At 38.8% G+C, this 21091-nt stretch overlaps 1 protein-coding gene across 1 annotated transcript in view; it reads right to left on the minus strand.

Annotated features, from left to right (window-relative positions):
- The window catches only part of PDSS2 (decaprenyl diphosphate synthase subunit 2), a gene marked incomplete at both ends in the record, with an annotated part of 268075 nt that overhangs the window by 100806 nt on the left and 146178 nt on the right, over nucleotides 1–21091 (minus strand). Inside the window, one exon of the mRNA XM_079716464.1 lies at nucleotides 3817–4015. Within this exon, the coding sequence (XP_079572590.1) occupies nucleotides 3817–4015 (199 nt within the window). The remainder of the gene's footprint in view (nucleotides 1–3816; nucleotides 4016–21091) is intronic.

Below are 21091 nucleotides of genomic sequence, written 5' to 3' on the forward strand. Positions count from 1 at the left end.
GAGGTGACTTCTCTTGTTGCGGAGCGCCGGCTCTAAGCACGCGGGCTTCAGTAGTTGTGAAGCACAGGCTCAGTCGCTCTGCGGCATGTGGGATCCTCCCGGACCAGGGCTTGAACCCGTGTCCCCTGCACTGGCAGGCGGACTCCCAACCACTGTGCCACCAGGGAAGTCCGACTCTATGATTCTTTTGAATGTTTTGCCAAAATTAGATGCTGTAAAGTCTAGGCCTTCTCAATTTCATTTCATTCATGTATGTGTATAATTTATTCAAAATAGGAGCACCACCAAAAGATTCTTCCTGCAAGATGAAATATTCCAAATCAAAAGTACAGAATTGCAAATTTTAATCTTGTAGAGCATTTGAGTTCTTACCATTTATGTTGTTTAATTCCTTCTTTCCTTCTGTAGGGAAAAATTCCAATGGAAATTTTGTTTTCATTAATTGCAGTTCTATAAAAGCTTCATTGGGTGTTTCAGTTGTTGAACACCTGATTTCAGATTTCCAGTTGATTTTGAACAAAATGTCACCAAAACTTTGATGAACCATTTATAACAAAGTTCAATACCATTGTTGGGCATAAAGATTTCTAAAATCTGATTGATGACAGGCAACAAAGAGAGAAGGCACATATTGTGGTGCTGAACTATATAGTTTTATACTCAACATCAGCTATATCCCCCAAATCTTATAGTCCAGAGACTCTGACTATAAAGATATTTGTAAATTTTTGTAACAATAGCTTCTATTTCAATTAGTAGAATGTTGATGTTTGTTTCGATGCAATTATGAATTATGGGTGTGCCTCAACCAGTTCCAAGTACTCCATAGATTTCTCAAGATAGTAAGATGGTCATTTTTATCACAACACTGTATGTGTTTCACCTAAATTTGTACTTGTATTAATATTGTAAACTAACAATTTTATCTTTCATGTTCAACTTTTTTTTAAAGTCTTTATTGAATTTATTACAATATTGCTTCTGTTTTATGTTTTGGTTTTTTGGCCATGAAGCATGATGTGACATCTTAGCTCCCTGACCAGGGATTGAACTCACACCCCCAGCGCTGGAAGGCGAAGTCTTAACCACTGGACCACCAGGGAAGTCCCTCATATTCAACTTTTAAACTGAATTTCCAATCTCACTCAAAATATCTTTACCTTTGATAAAATATACTTCCAAAGGCTTTACCTTGATTCCACGAATGGGTGGGAAAAGAAAACATTTTTAGAATTTACTAAAATGATTTAATTACTTGAAGTACCTGATAACATTCAACTGAAATTGGAATTATTTAACTGTTTGCAAAGTTCTTCCATCATTGGAGACAACAAACATAAAGCTATTGCTTGTAGTCAAAAATGAGTGAAATCAATTTAGAAGAATAGTTATTTATCTAAACAAAAGTTAGGCTTTACAGAGTTGTATGTATACTTTCTTCAGCTACATGGCTTAAACCATTTAAGCCTCCCTAAAGTAACTACTAATTTTGGAACTAGATCCTGACACTTTTTCAGCAGATTCAACTCTTCTTGTTTTCATGTGGTCAGTGATACCACTATGGTCTCTGTAGTGGACAGTAAACGTCAATAAACATTTTATGCAAGTTACACATTCCTTATTAACTTTTTTGAGAAACAAAAATCCAGCACTTTTTAAACATAAAATATATACTTTTATTTTTTTGAGCTGTTGCCAAAAGGTTTATTGCAAAAACAAAGTACTGCCAGGGACTTCCCTGGTGGTCTAGTGGGTTAAGACTCCGCGCTCCCAATGCAGGTGGCCCAGGTTTGATCCCTGATAGGGGAACTAGATCCCACATGCATGCCGCAACTAAGAGTCCACAGGCTGCAACTAAAAAGCCCACATGCCGCAACTAAGATCCAGCACAGCCAAAATAAATAAACAAACAAACAAATAAATAATAAAAACAAAACAAAGTACTGCCAAATAATAAAATAGTACTGGTCTACAACATACAAGCAAGTGTGCTCAGTTTATTCCTTTTTTTTTTTAATTGGAGTATAATTGCTTTACAATGTTGTATTCGTTTCTGCTGTACAATGAAGTGAATCAGCTATATATATATACCTGTATCCCCTCCCTCTTGGACCTCTCTCCCACTCCCACCCCCATCCCACCCATCTAGGTCACCACACTCAGTCTACACAGAACTGATCAGCCTCGATTTCCCACATGTCTATTTCATAGACAATGGACCTCTAACTTACTATATTTCTCACTGAGCTTTTGGACTGGTACCTGGTGGTTTTATGACTCCTGAAGGCCAGACTTGGGCCATACAATTGGGTGATACACCAAATGGCCAGCTGGGGCAGCAGTGTCAAATATTTCTACCACCTGAGACAGAAAGGAGTTTAACTGTCTCTAGACATTCAGTGTACTTTGTTATATTAACAATTGCCCTGCATTCTGTCCTTGATTGGGAGGTGTCTGAAAGCACCGGGAAAAGAGAGGCGTTATTGCTGGTTGTCTTTCAGATTTAATAATAACTTAACATGAGAATTCCCCCTACTGTACATGGATCTCACATACTATTGGCTTATGTTAGACAAAAATTGAGGCAGAGGCTGGAAGTAGAAAGCGGAGATCTATCAAACCCATGCTGGCTTATTCTAATGTAATTATTAGTAACCATCTCTGTTAAAAACAAAAAATCCAGGACAAATGCTAAGTCAGTTGGGATTCTGGGACAGCAGACTTACACTGAGACTGTCCTTGGTGTCCAGGATGTACATTTACTTGATCTTCAACGGAGGAGATCTGCCCTTCTTTGCCCTTCCTCCTTCTTCCTTCCTATTGACTGGAGTGAAGACATGATGGCAACTATCTTGGGCCACAGAGTGGTAAGATAAGAATGGCAGAGCAGTAAGATAGAAGGAGCCTAGGTTCCTGACTTTAGAATCACCATATCAACCTTGGGCCGCCTACTCCCAGAGAGTAAAAATATGTAAAAAATGAGAAAAATAAATTCTTATCTTGTTTTGCTCACTGTTATTTTATAGTCATACCTAATCCTAACTGATAAATAAGGACTACCTCTACAATCTTTCTAGAAAGCAGCTTGGCAATATATATCAAGAATACTAAAGAAACCCTTTGAATCCTTCTAGGAATTTATCTTAAAGAAACAATCTGGAATGAGGAAAAACTGATGTGTAAAGATGTTTACTGCAAATCTATTTATGATAGTAAAAAATCAGAAGCAACTTAAATGTCCAAAAATAAGGAACTTCTTAAATAAACAATATTGCATCTAAATAATTGAATATTGTTCAACTATTAGAAAGTTTATGAAAAAAGTTAATGACATGGGAAAATGCCCACATCATATATGCCATGAGAGAAAATAGGCAGGATTAAAAAAAATCTTGCACATGTAAGTTCTCACTTATGTTACCCCCAAATCCACATATATAAAGGTATGAATAAACAAACAAAAAAAGACTGAAAGCAAATACATGAAAATATTAACCAACAGTGATTATTTCTGGATAGTGAGATGACAGGTAATATTTATTTATATCTTTTTTATATTGAATATTTAACACTACCCTATAATTAACAAATAATTCCATCTGTAATCAGAAAAAAATAGAAATTAATTTCAAAACTCTTTCCTAGCGTTTACCAGTTTTAACTGGTGTTGACACTGCCATCATCGTCATTATCATCATCACAATTTTACTGAGCATCTATGTGTGGGGAGTTGAGGCAGCAGGGTGTCCAGACCTCTGTGGCTCCTGCAGTCAACCAAAGGCCATCCAGATACAAGCAAACCCTGCCCAGTTTTACCTTGGTATTCTGTAGCAGAGCTAGTCCATTGCAGGCATTTGCTAGAAGAAAGTCTCCACTCAGGATAGCTATTTTATTTCCAAACTGCATGTCTTTCAGTGGCCCATCAGAAGATTGCAATTCATCTAAATTTACTATCCCACGATGTACAAGGAGAGCAGTATGGATAAGTTCTGTGATCTCTGCCAAACTTCTTTGACTAAAACATAAAGGTAAGACTTGTCTGAGTATAAAGAATACCAACTTATCACTAATGTCAGACTTCAGTTTTCAACAACAAAATAGTTTATAGATTAGTGTCTCTTTTTTTAGATTATTCCTTTTTCATGAAGTTTTTTTCCATTGAGATATAATTGACATATAACATTATATTAGTTTCAGGTGTACAACATAATGATTTGGTATTTGTACATACAGTTGACCTTTGAACAACATGGGATTGAACTGTGTGAGTCCATTTACATGAGGATATTGTCAATAAATACTTGGGCATTATACAATTCGAGATTGGTTGAATTTGCAGATGTGGAACCACAGATATGGAGGACCCTCTATGGGCCTTGAGCATCCGTGGATTTTGGTATCTGAAGTGGGTCTTGGAAACAATCCCCCGTGGATATCAAGGGAGGGCTGTATTGCAAAATGAACACCACAGTAAGCCTAGTTAACGTCTGTCACCACATATAGTCACAAATTTTTTTTCTTGTGATGAGAAGATCTACTGTCTTAGCAACTTACAAATACACAATACAGTATTATTAACCACAGTCACCATTTATACATTATATCCCCAGTACATTATATCTTCATGGCTTTTTTTAAAAAAATAACTAGAAGTTCGTGCCTTTTGACCACCTTCACCCATTTGGTCTCCCTTCCCACCCCCACCCGCCCCCCGACCCCAACCTCTGACAGCCACCAATCTGTTCTCTGTATCTATGAGTTCAGTTTTTGGTTTTGTTTTGTTTTTTTTATATCCCACATATAAGTGAAACCATACAGTATTTGTCTTTCTCTGACTTATTTCACTTAGCATTTTGAAGTTTCATGGGGTTTGTTTTTGAAGGCTTCAAATGCACTTTTTTTCAATCATGCCATATTTTAATGGGTACACGGTACTTTTACTTGGCATCAATTATGAGTTGGTTTTGAAGCAATTCAGTATTATACCAGCTGGATGACTGATGATCACTGATCCCTCCATTCTTTTGGGGTGACTCTGCTAGCAGGGGACAGGTTCCACAGTATTCCAATTTGTGTTGCTGCATATACCCATATAGCAACACAAAGTGGCCCCACTAGTATTACCAGTTTGTCATGGAAATCAGGTGTACGTTTCTGGTGTCTCTGCCTTGCCATTGTTAGCTGAATGCTTCAAACTCAGGGAAACATCATGAAGCTGAAGACAGAACTGTGGCAAATGCAGCTGAGGGTATGGTGTAACTTCATATCAAGCACCCTCGCAAAGACACTTGAATGAAGTTTTTATTAGAGGCCTTTCCACCAAGTAGTTTGGGATCCATAAGCAGATCCTGACACCTTTCTTCTCTCTACCATTCCCCATTCTCTATCCCACGAGTCATCAGGATTCCCCAGAGAGAAGCTGACCAGTAAGGGCCACCCTCTACAGTTCCATTTAGATACTCTGTTCTCAGTATAACTTTAAGATTTCTGAGAATTCTTACTGGTATCTAATAAAGCTCCAATTTAAGTGGGAATATAACTTGTGCCAGACATTAGGCTAAGCACTTTTATGCATTATTACTTTTAATCCTAAATGCAAAGCTGTGGGATTTACAGAGATGAACAGAATGTGGTCTCTTCCTTCAAGGACCCTATCTTTCAGAACAAGAACCAAGATATATATCTACAGCAGTAATTAAAATAGAGGAGGCCCTTGAGGAGCTTATAGTATAGTACTGTATGGGACGGGATTTCAAGAGATTTTTTTTTCTTTTTTTATACTTTTCTATAGTTTGTACATTTTCTACAACAAAAGTATTACTTTTATAATCATAAAAAAATCAACAATTACTAAAAAATTTAAACTTCATAACCACCCTATGATAGGTATTACTAAACTCTTTTTATAGGTGAGAAAATTGTTGTACACAGTTTAATGACTTGCCCAAAGGCACACAGTAATACAGAGCTAGAAATCCATTGAAATCTGTTACAAATGGCCCCATGTGAATCATGCCTCTTCGTCTCCACGCTCCTGTGTAGTCCCCTCCATCCTAACTTTGGGCTTCACCATGTGACTTACTTTGGCCAAAAAGACATTAGCACATGTGACATAAGTAAAGCCTTCTAAGTGTTTATGCATTAAGGCTTGTCCAGTGCAGTCACACGAGTGACCCCAGAATGTAAGAAATAAAATGGCTGTTTCAAGTCACTAAATCTTAGGGTAGTTTGCTATGAAGCAATAGCTATTTGATACAGAAACTGGTATATCTAGGAGTGGGTGCTGTTGCAACAAAAGCCTAAAATATGTGTCAATGGCTTTGAGTCTGAATGTTTGGGGTTAGAGGTAAAGGCTGAAGAAATGGCAAAGTCTTAGTAGAATCTGGAAAGGCAGTGAGGAAACTGTTATTGGGGGATTGAGCAAAAACATATGGTGTTATAAGGTAGGGAAACAACTCGCAAAACTTTTGTCTGTGGTAACTTGAAAGATAGAAAATATACTTAAATATTAAAAAGTAGGTAGTGAAAGTAGAGAGATCAGTGGAGGAAGCTGTAACAAAGGCCCAAGTAACAAAAGGGTTTGACCTAAAGGTCAGATTTAAGCATTTGGCCTAGAATAACAGCCTTAGACAAGGAGACAAATATAAAACAATCAAATAATAAATATAAGAGACTCTTCTCTCAAAAAAATGTAGTACTCATTTAACAACTATAGTACAGTAATTACATAAAGATGCAATAAAATAAAGGAGCCAAAATACTTGGCATATACAAAAGAAAAATTACGTTTCTGATTTACTCCCCTTGCTTCAAAAAAAAAAACAACCAAAAAAAGTAAAAGAATATGTAAAAATGACCCCGTGTACATACTGTATCTGACTACAAATTGGGGGTGTAGGAGAAGATGAACCAGTGAGTTAAACAGCTTCTGAAAAGAGTAAATTCATGGTTTAGATTAAAACCTCACTACATCCCAAAGAAAATCACCAAGGATGGAGGCTTATAAGACTACTGAGAAGTTGACAGAAAACATTTTTAAAAAGGGAGCTAAAATTTAAAACTATCCTTTAAAAGAGTGACTAAAAGAAAGGAATAAAAATATATTTTATTAGTACCCTGCAAATGTATTCTAGTTTACGAAAAAGTTCGCTGCTACATTTCACAAAAATTGCACAATGAGATTATGAGCAAGCATAAAACTCAAGAAGGGTTAAGCACTGGATAAATCTCTCATGCAGTTCAGCTTATGAAAGAAAGTAATAACCAGGGAAGCAGAAGTTGTAGGTGTTTTGAATTACCCTAAGGATGAAAATGAAAGATTGGGAGCTTTTAATAAAGACATCTATAATCATAAAACTGCATTCATTAAACAAATGGCAATCTTTAAATGCCACATGGCCAGAAACAACAAAAACAGCGGTAATAATAAAAGTGAAAAACCATAATATGTACAGTATCCACCATTCGCAAAGAACTTTCACTTATATTATCTACTTGTGATTCTAATTACAGCAGGTCCGGGAGGTTAAAGACCTAGTCAGAGCATTCAGTTTATAAAGGACAAAGCTGGAACTCAGAGCCACCTTGTCATAGTGACCAATGACAATTTAAAATGTTTATTTACCTAATGAATAATAAATGGTGGTAGGGGGCCAAAGTCACCAATGTTACCAAGATTGGTATATGCCCACCACAAACTTGTCCAATTTTCATCCTTAGTTCTAAGCACTACAGAAGATAATATTTCTAGGAGAAAGTATATTATGACTAGACTTGACTCTTTTTGTTCATAGTAGCTAGGGAAAGTAATCAAGCTGTTTCCAAATCATTTGGTTAGAATCAAATCAAGTGATTTAACTCAATCAGGAATCTGGATAACAGTTCTACCTCTGCCTATAACAGACAGGTTGTGGGCAAATCCCTTAAACTCTCAGGCCCTTGGTCTTCTGAACACTGAAAGGAGGGAAACTGGAGAAACAGTCTCTTCCAGTTCTAAGGTTCAGGGATTTCAGTCCTAAAATTTAAGATTCAGCTCTAAAATTCTAAGATTCGGGGATTAGAAAAAAATTACTTAGACTGGTAGTTAATAGTCAAAAAGAGACAAAATTATTGCTATTATTGGTACCTACTTTTCTACAAGAAACAGAAACGAACTGATTGGTCATCTTGAAATCTGTCCTGCAATTCCACTATCTAGTATGATGCTCTCAACTTCTAAGATTTTACCATTAGATAAACAACTTCAGGCCACATTACACAAGAGTTAATTTAGCATACAGCAGAGAAGCAGTGACAATATGAAAGAATCTGGGAATTTTTCCTTTTCATTATCTTATTCCTATTTTAGCCACCCAAAGCAATCTAGTAAAATTTCAATGTACTGGATTTTTAAAATTATCTTATATAAAAGTCTTCATGCAATCTTATGTACATATATTTTAGTACTTGGGTATTTTTCATGCTAAATCTTGATTGGAAAAGAGTCACAAATGAATACTGCTTATGTTAAGTAATCAGAGTAAGGAAGTAATTACTACATTGAATGTAACCCCGAGGATTAATCAATGTTTTTACGTGAATTTTCATCAAATTACTTTCTTTCAGTTATATGTTAAACAACTTAACCTACTTTGATCCATATTCTTCCAACCATTCTCCAATTTTTTTAGCATCCTAAGCTTTAGAAATAAGATGGCAGACCTTGCTAGTTACCTCTTCACTCTCTCCTTCCTCACTACTAACATACCTGTAGTTATAGCTGGAGAGACAATGTACTCATTTAAAAATACTCACCTCCTCAAGATCCCTTGAGGCTAGAGGAGATTGTGTAGCACAGCCTGGCCAATGAATGTAAGCGGAGGTCCACTAGGTGGAGTTTCTGAGAAATCTACTGAGTTTCTGATATAAGGGAACAGATTCAGATGGCATGCCTTTGGCACTTTGAGCTTACCCCTTCCTCCTGTTTGGTTATGGCCCAGCTGCCTGGGGGCACAATAGAAACTTTAAGGATCCTAAGAGGGCCCCCAACCTAAGGATGGTAGAGCAGGAAGAAATGAGAAGCCTGGACCCCTGATGACTTCTTAGGGCTGCACCAGCTCTGACATGCCCATCTCTATACTTCTTGTTATCTGAGACAAATAAACACTGCATTCCTTTAAGCTACTGTTCGCTGAAGTCAAACCCCTAAAAGATACGGTCAATAAAAACTATATCACAGGGGCTTCCCTGGTGGCGCAGTGGTTAGGAACCTGCCTGCCAATGCAGGGGACACGGGTTCGAGCCCTGGTCTGGGAAGATCCCACATGCCGCGAAACAACTAAGCCTGTGCGCCACAACTACTGAGCCTGTGCTCTAGAGCCCGCGAGCCACGACTACTGAAGCCTGCGTGCCACAACTACTGAAGCCCACACGCCTAGAGCCCGTGCTCTGCAACAAGAGACGCCACCACAATGAGAAGCCCGTGCACTGCAACGAAGAGTAGCCCCCACTCGCCACAAATGGAGGAAGCCTGCATGGAGCAACGAAGACCCAATGCAGGCAAAAAAACAAAACAAAACAAACAAACAAACAAACAGCTATACCACAAAAATGGTAAAGAAGACATTTTACATTCATATTTCTGCACTCTGGTTTTATTCACCTAATATTATCTCTTGGAGATAGTTCCACATTACCTACAAATAAAGGATCGCCTAGTTCTCTTTAACATCTCTTCGGAGGTCCACTGTATAGATGTGCCATACTTTTGCTGCTATAGGGTGAATGATAAATTTTTGTTTAAACAATTTTTAAGAATTAGCCCATGAGTCACTTCTCTGAAGTCTTCCCTCACTTCCCCAAAGTTAACTCCTTCTGCGCTTGAAAGCCTTCGAACATAGCTCAGTCATTTGTTGTACTATGTTGTAATTATTTCTTTAAAAAATTTTTATTTATTTATTTATTTTTTGGCTGTGTTGGGTCTTCATTTCTGTGCGAGGGCTTTCTCTAGTTGCAGCGAGTGGGGGCCACTCTTCATCGCGGTGCGCATGCCTCTCACTGTCGCAGCCTCTCGCTGCGGAGCACAGGCTCCAGATGCGCAGGCTAGTAGTTGTGGCTCACAGGCCTAGTTGCTCCATGGCATGTGCGATCTTCCCAGACCAGCGCTCGAACCCGTGTCCCCTGCACTGGCAGGCAGAGTCTCAACCACTGTGCCACCAGGGAAGCCCCTGTAATTATTTCGTTAGCCATATTTCTTCCTGCTCTCTCTCTCCCTCACAACACTGTAAATGATACTATCCTATTTCTCTAGCCTGCCTATAAGTTAAATGAATAGCTCTTTACTTAGCTATCAATTTTATAAAGGTAGAGGGGACAGCTATCACTCTGAGTTTCAAAAGGTAAGGAATGATATAAACTAAAAAGTCAGATTTATAGAATCAGAGTTGGAAGTGACCCATAGGTCAATTAAGCTCAATTAGCCCCTTCCAGGGATGAGTAATAACAAATTACACAGGAGCCAGGTCTGCTGATGAACAGTTTTAATTATCAGAAATTGTTCCTAATATTAACTTGAAATCTCTTAAAATGTTTTACATGTTTAAGTTGGTGTTAAAAATAATAGAAGAGGGCTTCCCTGGTGGCGCAGTGGTTGAGAGTCCGCCTGCCGATGCAGGGGACACAGGTTCGTGCCCCAGTCCGGGAAGATCCCACATGCCGCAGAGCGGCTGGGCCCGTGAGCCATGGCCACTGAGCCTGCGCGTCCGGAGACTGTGCTCCGCAACGGGAGAGGCCACAACACTGAGAGGCCCGCGAACCGCAAAAAAAAATAAAATAAAATAAAAAAAAATAATAATAATAGAAGAGTCAATAGTGTTTCACCACATAGGCAAAGGAGATAAAAGATAATACAGTCTTCTTTCTCTTTCTTTCTTATTCTATTTTTTCTTTTTTCCCCCTCCTTCCTTCTTTGCTTTCATTTTTAAAGATGCATTTCTTGAAAAAACTTTCTATTTTGGGAATTTTCAAACATAACAAAAGTAGAAAATATAGCATAAAGAACCTCTGTGGACCCTAATCTTGCTTTAGATACACCTTTCACTCTCCTTCCAGATTTTCTTCCTTCCAGATTATTTTGAAGCAAATGTCAGACATCATGTCATTTCATCTGAAAATACTTCAAATATCCTATTTTTTAAAATGCCTAATAGCAGAAATGGCTCCCACTTACTAAATTAATTACTTTAAGCCAATTATTTACTGTATGCCGAGCAAGTTTATATAATTTTGCAAGCATAATAATAATTCAATTAACAGATTAATAAATAAAATAATGTAAAACTCACAGCAGCTCTCTGAGGTAAGCATTATCTCTATTGTATAGACGGAAGCTGGGTGGGCAGGCTAAGTAACTTGCTCAAGTCTAGCTGGTAAACTGCAGAGCTGGAGTTGAAGCCCAGGGTTCTCTGATTCTAAAACCCCAAACACAAAATATACAAAATTCCGGGTGTTTCTGAAAGTATTAAAATGGTAGGCAAGAGTCATTTATTTAAAATCATTTTATTTGAGCCCTAAAAGGTTTTTTTTTTTTAAGTTGGAAAATTGACTTTTATGTTCATGTGGGAAGAATAAATTTGAAAATTACAAAGAAAATTTTGGAAGAGGCCTGTCATTCTAGATTTTAAAACTTATTATGAAGCTATTGCAATTTCTAAAAGAATAGTAATATCACAAGAACAAACTAATAAATTAGTGGAATGAGCTCCAGAGAGAGATCCAAATATATTTGGAAAATTAATTATTTAAGGTAAAGATAACATTTCAAACTGTTAGGGAAAAAATGGAATATTCTTACAAAAACTGTTGGGGCAACTGGCTATCAATTAAGGGAAAAAAATAATGAAGTTAGATACCTACTGTACTCTGAGGATAAAAATATATTTAGCTGGATCAAATATATAAATGTGAAAAACGAAACTATAACTTTAGGAAAACATTCTTAGGACCCTGGGCTGAGAAAGCCTTGCAAAATATAATGGGAAGTCATGAAGTCATAAAGAAAATAATGGATAAAATTGAGTGAAATTTTAAAAAATGTTTATATAATAAAATATAGGCTGATTTGAAATAACAGATTTGAAATAATATATTTGCAACACATACAATAGACAGAAGATTATATTCAAAATACCTGTGGTGTTTGTCCAAGCTGGACAAGAAATTAATAAGAAAAAGATAAACAGCGCAAGAGCAAAATGGGAAAGGAAATGAAGAGGTAATTCCAAAAGAAACACAAATGGTCAAAACCATATAAAATGACGCTTAAGTAATAATTTGGAAAAGGAGTATTATAATAATAATGAGATAATATTTTTAGTCCATTGGCTTTGCAAAAATGAAAAGATTAGAAATGAGGCAAGCAGGAAGATGAAGAAACGATGAAGTCCACCACTTTGCTCCTTTGTTCAAAACCCTCCAATGGCTCCCCATCTCACTCAGGGTAAAAGCCAAAGTTCCAACAATGGATTCCAAGGCCCAACACAATCTGCCCCTGCTCCTCTAACCCCTTAACTCTCTGACTTCATTTGCTACTCTCTTCCTCCTTGCTCACTCTCCTCCAGCTACTTAAGCTTCCTTGGTGTTCCCTGAACCAGCCAAGCCTGTTCCTACCACAGGGCCTTTGTCCCTTCCTCTGTCTGGACTAATCTGCCCCTATATATTTGCAAGGTTTAGTTACTTGCTTCCTTCAGGTCCCTTCAAAGTGCACCTGATCAGCAGGGCCTTCTCTGACTACTCCACTTACAACAGCAACCTTCTCATTCCTGCCAGCACTCTATATCTCTACTTCCTGCTTTTTTTCCCCCTCCATAGCACTTATTGTCATCGGACACACTAGTTATTTCATCTGTGTTTTGCTTCTCTCTCCAGGGTCCCATAGAAAGAAAGCTCCATAAGAGCAAAGAATGGAGAAAGTAGAGGGGAAAGTTGATATGAGCAATAGAGTTCCTAAAATACACTTCAAAAATACCAAAATATCAAAAATACTAAGATAGCAATAATAAAAAGGAAAAGTATATGCTTTTAATGCCAGGTGAAAGAAACTTTCATGGTGATAACTTTAAGTGTCAAATATTACTTTTTAATAAGTAAGCTAGGCCCAAAGTCCTAAGACATTTATTCAATTCATTGTAAAAATTACAGAAACGTAGTGATTCTCCTATTTTGTCACTTACTTACATTGATATCTTTGAATTTTAGGTTTGCCACGACCACAGCATTCAAAACTAATCTTGCTTCATTCCTTCATTTGAAAATGAGAATTCTGATTTTAAAAACAGTGACTGAACCCAAAATCTCAAAGCTGTAGGTTGCAGTAATGGTAACTTCCAAATAGAGATCAAGTCACAGATTCAAGGGCTGAAACATTGCCCAGGTCTTACTTCCAGCTCTGACCACACACACTAAGCAATCACTCAAAAGGACTGAGGGCTCTGCATCTCTTTTAGGAAAGCTCACCTGACATTCTAAGTTAGAATATATAGAAAAGAGGCAGAAAGCAAGAAGTCTTTGCATCTGGTCTCATTCAAAGAGATTAGATATCCAAGCAATGTTAGAATCTTGCCATGCCATGAAAATACATGGTCTGGAAGTGAGGGGGAAGAAAAGACAAAAAAAACAGGGAAGTCCCGACAGTTCAGTATTGATGGATTCTGTAATTAGTTCCCTCCATACCTGCCAACCAATCTACAGAGAGCTGAGCTGCCTTCAGTGGTGGTATTCATACTTGAGAAAGCAGAGGATGTTGGGACTCAGCAAGGAATCACAATAGTTATTACAAGAAATTAGCCAAACAAAACAAAATTTGTGGGACTTCCCTAGTGGCACAGTGATTAAGAATGTGCCTGCTGGGGAGACCTTCAAGATGGCGGAGGAGTAAGACATGGATATCACCTTCCTCCCTACAAATACATCAGAAATACATCTACATGTGGAACAACTTGTGCAGAACACCTACTAATCGATGGCAGAACACCTCACACATCCCAAAAGGCAAGAAACTCCCCATGTACCTGCGTAGGGCAAAAGAAGAAAGAAAAAACAGACAAAAGAATAGGGACGGGGCCTGCACCTCAGGGAGGAAGTTGTGAAGGAGGAAAAATTTCCACACACTAGGAAGCCCCTTCACTGGATATGGGGGGTGGCGGGGGGGAAGCTTCAGAGCCACAGAGGAGAGCGCAGCAACAGGGGTGTGGAGGGCAAAGCGGAGAGATCCCCGCACAGAGGATCGGTGCCGACCAGCATTCACCAGCCCGAGAGGCTTGACTGCTCACCCACCGGGGAGGGCAGGGGCTGGGAGCTGAGGCTCGGGCTTCGGAGGTCGGAGCGCAGGGAGAGGACTGGGGTTGGCTGCGCGAACACAGCTTGAAGGGGGCTAGTGTGCCACAGCTAGCCAGAGGGAGCCCGGAAAAAGTCTGGACGTGCCTAAGAGTCAAGAGACCGTTGTTTCTGGGTGCGCGAGGAGAGGGGATTCAGAGCACCGCCTAAACGAGCCCCAGAGACTGGCGTGAGCCGCGACTATCAGCGCGGACCCCAGAGACGGGCATGAGACGCTAAGGCTGCTGCTGCAGCCACCAAGAAGCCTGTGTGCAAGCACAGGTCACTATCCACACCTCCCCTCCCGGGAGCCTGTGCAGCCTGCCACTGACAGGGTCCCGTGATCCAGGGACAACTTCCCCTGGAGAACACATGGCGTGCCTCGGGCTGCTGCAACATCATCCTGGCCTCTGCCGCCGCAGGCTCACCACGCATTCCGTACCCCTCCCTCCCGCTGCCCGAGTGAGCCAGAGCCCCCTAATCAGCTGCTACTTTAACCCCGTCCTGTCTGGGCCATGAATAAACGCCCTCAGGAGACCTACACACAGAGGCGGGGGCAATCCGAAGCTGAACCCCAGGAGCTGAGGGAACAAAGAAGAGAAAGGGAAATCTCTCCCAGCAGCCTCAGGAGCAGCGGATTAAATCTCCACAATCAACCTGATGTATGCTGCATCTGTGGAATACCTGAATAGACAACAAATCATCCCAAAATTGAGGAGGTAGACTTTGGGATCAACTGTAGACTTGGGGTTTGCTGTATGCGACTGACTGGTTTCTGGTTTTATGTTTATTCTTAGTTTAGTATTTAGAGTTTATTATCATTGGTAGATTTGTTTATTGATTTGGTTGCTCTCTTCCTTTTTTTATATCTATATATTTATTTATATATATAGATAGATATAGATATATACATGTATTTTTCCATTTTCTCTTTTTGTGAGTGTGTATGTGTATGCTTCTTTGTGTGATTCTGTCTGTATAGCTTTGCTTTTACCATCTGTCCTAGGGTTCTGTCTCTCCGTTTTTTTTTTTTAGTATAGTCTTAGCACTTGTTATCATTGGTAGATTTGTTTTTTGGTTTGGTCGCTCTCTTCTTTCTTTCTTCTTTTTTTTTTTTTTACTTTAAAAAATTTTTAAACTTTATTAATTTATTATTTTAATAACTTTATTTCTTAAAACTTTATTTTATTTTTTTCTCCCTTTTCTTCTGAGCCATGTGGCTGACAGGGTCTTGGCACTCTGGTCGGGGGTCAGGCCTGTGCCTCTGAGGTGGGAGAGCCGAGTTCAGGACATTGGTCCACCAGACACCTCCCAGCTCCACGTAATATCAAATGGCGAAAGCTCTCGGACAGATCTCCATCTCAACACTGAGACCCAGCTCCACTCAATGACCAGCAAGCTACAGTGCTGGACACCCTATGCCAAGCAACTAGCAAGACAGGAACAGAACCCCAACCATTAGCAGAGAGGCTGCCTAAAATCATAATAAGGTCACAGACACCCCAAAATACCAACAGATGCGGTCCTGCCTGCCAGCAAGACAAGATCCAGCCTCATACCCCAGAACACAGGCACTAGTCCCCTCCACCAGGAAGCCTACACAACCCACTGAACCAACCTTACCTACTGGGGGCAGACACCAAAAACAACAGGAACTACGTACCTGCAGCCTGCAAAAAGGAGACCCCAAACACGGTAAGATAAGCAAAATGAGAAGACAGAGAAACACACAGCAGATGAAGGAGCAAGGTAAAAACCCACCAGACCAAACAAATGAAGAGGAGAAACACGCCAAGACACATATTAATCAAACTATCAAAAATTAAATACAAAAAAATATTAAAATCAGCAAGGGAAAAACAACAAATAACATACAAAAGAATCCCCATAAGGTTAACAGCTGATCTTTCAGCAGAGACTCTGCAAGCCAGCAGGGAGTGGCAAGACATATTTAAAGTGATGAAAGTGAAAAACCTACAACCAAGATTACTCTACCCAGCAAGGATCTCATTCAGATTCAACAGAGAAATTAAAATCTTTATACACAAGCAAAAGCTAAGAGGATTCAGCACCACCAAACCAGCTTTACAACAAAGGCTAAAGGAAGTTCTCTAGGCAGGAAACACAACAGAAGGAAAAGACCTACAAAAACAAACCCAAACAATTAAGAAAATGGTAATAGGAACATACATATTGATAATTACCTTAAATGTAAGTGGATTAAATGCTCCCACCAAAAGACACAGACTGGTTGAACGGATGCAAAAACAAGACCCGTATATATGCTGTCTACAAGAGACCCACTTCAGACTTAGGGACACATACAGACAGAAAGTGAGGGGATGGAAAAAGATATTCCATGCAAATGGAAATCAAAAGAAAGCTGGAGTACCAATTCTCATATCAGACAAAATAGACTTTAAAATAAAGACTATTATAAGAGACAAAGAAGGACACTACATAATGATCAAGGGATCAATCCAAGAAGAAGATATAACAATTGTAAATATATATGCACCCAACATAGGAGCACCTCAATACATAAGGCAAATGCTAACAGCCATAAAAGGGGAAACTGACATTAACACAATCATAGTAGGGGACTTTAACACCCCACTTTCACCAATGGACTGATTATCCCAAATGAAAATAAACAAGGAAACACAAGCTTTAAATGACACATTAAACAAGATGGGCTTAATTGATATTTATAGGACATTCCATCCAAAAACAACAGAATACACTTTCTTCTCAAATGCTCATGGAACATTCTCCAAGATCATATCTTCGGTCACAAATCAATCCTTGGTAAGTTTAAGAAAATTGAAACTGTATCAAGTATCTTTTCTGACCACAATGCTATGAGACTAGATGTCAATTACAGGAAAAAAATCTGTAAAAAATACAAACACATGGATGCTAAACAATACACCACTTAATAACCAAGAGATCACTGAAGAAATCAAAGAGGAAATAAAAAAATACATAGAAACAAATGACAATGAAAACATGACGACACAAAACCTACGGGAGGCAGCAAAAGCAGTTCTAAGAGGGAAGTTTATAGCAATACAATCCTACATCAAGAAACAAGAAACACCTCAAATAAACAACCTAACCTTACACCTAAAGCAATTAGAGAAAGGAGAACAAAAAAACCCCGAAGTTAGCAGAAGGAAAGAAATCATAAAGATCATAGCAGAAATAAATGAAAAATAAATGAAGGAAACGATAGCAAAGATCAATAAAACTAAAACCTGGTTCTTTGAGAAGATAAACAAAATTGATAAACCATTAGCCAGACTCATCAAGAAAAAAAGGGAGAAGACTCAATAGAATTTGAAATGAAAAAGGAGAAGGAACAACTGACACTGCAGAAATACAAAGGATCATGAGAGATTACTACAAGCAACTATATGCCAATAAAATGGACAACCTGGAAGAAATGGACAAATTCTTAGAAAAGCACAACCTTCTGAGACTGAACCAGGAAGAAATAGAAAATATAAACAGACCAATCACAAGCACTGAAATTGAGACTGTGATTAACAACCTTCCAACAAACAAAAGCCCAGGACCAGATGGCTTCACAGGTGAATTCTATCAAACATTTAGAGAAGAGCTGACACCTATCCTTCTCAAACTCCTCCAAAATATAGCAGAGGGAGGAACACTCCCAAACTCATTCTATAAGGCCACCATCACCGTGATACCAAAACCAGAGAAGGATGCCACAAAGAAAGAAAACTACAGGCCAATATCACTGATGAACATAGATGCAAAAGTCCTCAACAAAATACTAGCAAAACAGAATCCAGCAGCACATTAAAAGGACCATACACCATGATCAAGTGGGGTTTATCCCAGCAGTGCAAGGATTCCTCAGTATTCACAAATCAATCAATGTGATACACCATATTAACAAATTCAAGGAGAAAAACCATGTTATCATCTCAATAGATGCAGAAAAAGCTTTCGACAAAACTCAACCCCCATTTATGATAAAAACCCTCCAAAAAGTAGGCATAGAGGGAACTTATCTCAACATAATAAAGGCCATATATGACAAACCCACAGCCAACATCGTTCTCAATGGTGAAAAACTGAAACTATTTCTTCTAAGATCAGGAACAAGACAAGGTTGTCCACTCTCACCACTATTATTCAACATAGTTTTGGAAGTTTTAGCCACAGGAATCAGAGAAGAAAAGAAATAAAAGGAATCCAAATAAGAAAAGAAGAAGTAAAGCTGTCACTGTTTGCAGATGACATGATACTATACATAGAGAATCCTGAAGATGCCACCAGAAAACTACTAGAGCTAATCAATGAATTTGGTAAAGTAGCAGGATACAAAATTAATGCACAGAAATCTCTTGCATTCCTATACATTAATGATGAAGAATCTGAAAGTGAAATTAAGGAAACACTCTCATTTACCACTGCAACAAAAAGAATAAAATACCTGGGAATAAACCTACCTAAGGAGACAAAAGACCTGTATGCAGAAAACTATAAGACACTGATGAAGGAAATTATAGATGATACAAACATGTGGAGAGATATACCATGTTCCTGGACTGGAAGAATCAACATTGTGAAAATGACTCTACTACCCAAAGCAATCTACAGATTCAATGCAATCCCTATCAAACTGCCAATGGCATTTTTCACAGAACTAGAACAAAAAATTTCACAATTTGTATGGAAACACAAAAGACCCCAAATAGCCAAAGCAATCTTGAGAAAGAAAAACGGAGCTGGAGGAATCAGGCTCCCTGACTTCAGACTATTCTACAAAACTACAGTAATCCAGACAGTATGATACTGGCAAAAAAACAGAAATATAGATCAATGGAACAGGATAGAAAGCCCAAAGATAAACCCATGCACATATGGTCACCTTATTTTTGATAAAGGAGGCAAGAATATACAATGGAGAAAAGACAGCCTCTTCAATAAGTGGTGCTGGGAGAACTGGACAGCGACATGTAAAAAAATGAAATTAGAACATACCCTAATGCCATACACAAAAACAAACTCAAAATGGATTAGAGACCTAAATGTAAGGCCAGACACTAAAAAACTCTTAGAGGAAAACATAGGCAGAACACTCTGTGACATACTTCACAGCAAGATCCTTTTTTGACCCACCTCCTAGAGAAATGGAAATAAAAACAAAAATAAACAAATGGGACCTAATGAAACTTAAAAGCTTTTGCCCTGCAAAGGAAACCATAAATAAGATGAAAAGACAAACCTCAGAATAGGAGAAAATATTTGCAAATGAAGCAACTGACAGAGGATTAATCTCCCAAATTTATTAGCAGTTCATGCAGCTCAATATCAAAAAAACAAACAACCCAATCCAAAAATGGGCAGAAGACCTAAATAGACATTTCTCCAAAGAAGACATACAGATGGCCAAGAAACACATGAAAGGATGTTCAACATCACTGATCATTAGAGAAATGCAAATCAACACTACAATGAGGTATCACCTCACTCCAGTCAGAATGGCCATCATCAAAAAATCTACAAACAATAAATGCTGGAGAGGGTGTGGAGAAAAGGGAACCCTCTTGCACTGTTGGTGGGAATGTAAATCGACACAGCCACTATGGAGAACAGTATGGAGGCTCCTTAAAAAACTAAAAATAGAACTACCAGATGACACAGCAATCCCACTCCTGGGCATACACCCTGAGAAAACCATAATTCAAAAAGAGTCATGTACCACAATGTTCATTGCAGCTCTATTTACAATAGCCAGGACATGGAAGCAACCTAAGTGTCCATCGACAGATGAATGGATAAAGAAAATATGGCACATATATACAGTGGAATATTACTCAGTCATAAAAAGAAACGAAATTGAGTTTTTTGTAGTGAGGTGGATGGACCTAGAGTCTGTCACACAGAGTGAAGTTAAGTCAGAAAGAGAAAAACAAATACCATATGCTAACACATATATATGGAATCTAAAAAAAAAAATGGTTCTGAAGAACCTAGGGGCAGGACAGGAATAAAGACGCAGACATAGAGAATGGACTTGATGACACGGGGAGGGGGAAGGGTAAGCTGGGACGAAGTGAGAGAGTGGCATGGACATATATACACTACCCAATGTAAAGTAGCTAGTGGAAAGCAGCCGCATAGCACAGCGAGATCAGCTCAGTGCTTTGTGACCATGTGCTGGGGTGGGATAGGGAGGGGGGAGGGAGACGCAAGAGGGAGGAGATATGGGGATATATGTGTATGTATAGCTGATTCACTTTGTTATAAAGCAGAAACTAACACACCATTGTAAAGCAATTATACTCCAATAAAGATGTTTAAAAAACAAATCTGCCTGCCAATCAATGCAGGGGACACTGGTTCGATCCCTGGTCCAGGAAGATGCTACATGCTGCAGAGCACCTAAGCCCATGCGCCACAACTACTGAGCCTGTGTGCTGCAACTACTGTCCCCTGCATTGGCAGGTGGATTCTTAACCACCACATCATCAGGGAAGTCCCTAATAACATTTTAAGAAACATTATTCTGAATAACTAGACACTACTTGACACTGTCAACACATAATTATCCTGCTGGTTAACTAGATGCTTGTTATGCGGAGAGGTAGCTAACTAAGTATGTGGTTTCTGCAAACAGTTTAAGGTGGGCTGTTTTCTGCCAGAGAAGCAAAGGGCAAACCTTGCTAGGCCTCCTTATCTAGGTCTCTAAAAGTACTTTTTGGTT

The sequence above is a fragment of the Hyperoodon ampullatus genome (genome assembly GCF_949752795.1).
Source record: "Hyperoodon ampullatus genome assembly, chromosome: 12".
Classification (NCBI taxonomy): Eukaryota; Metazoa; Chordata; class Mammalia; order Artiodactyla; family Ziphiidae; genus Hyperoodon; species Hyperoodon ampullatus.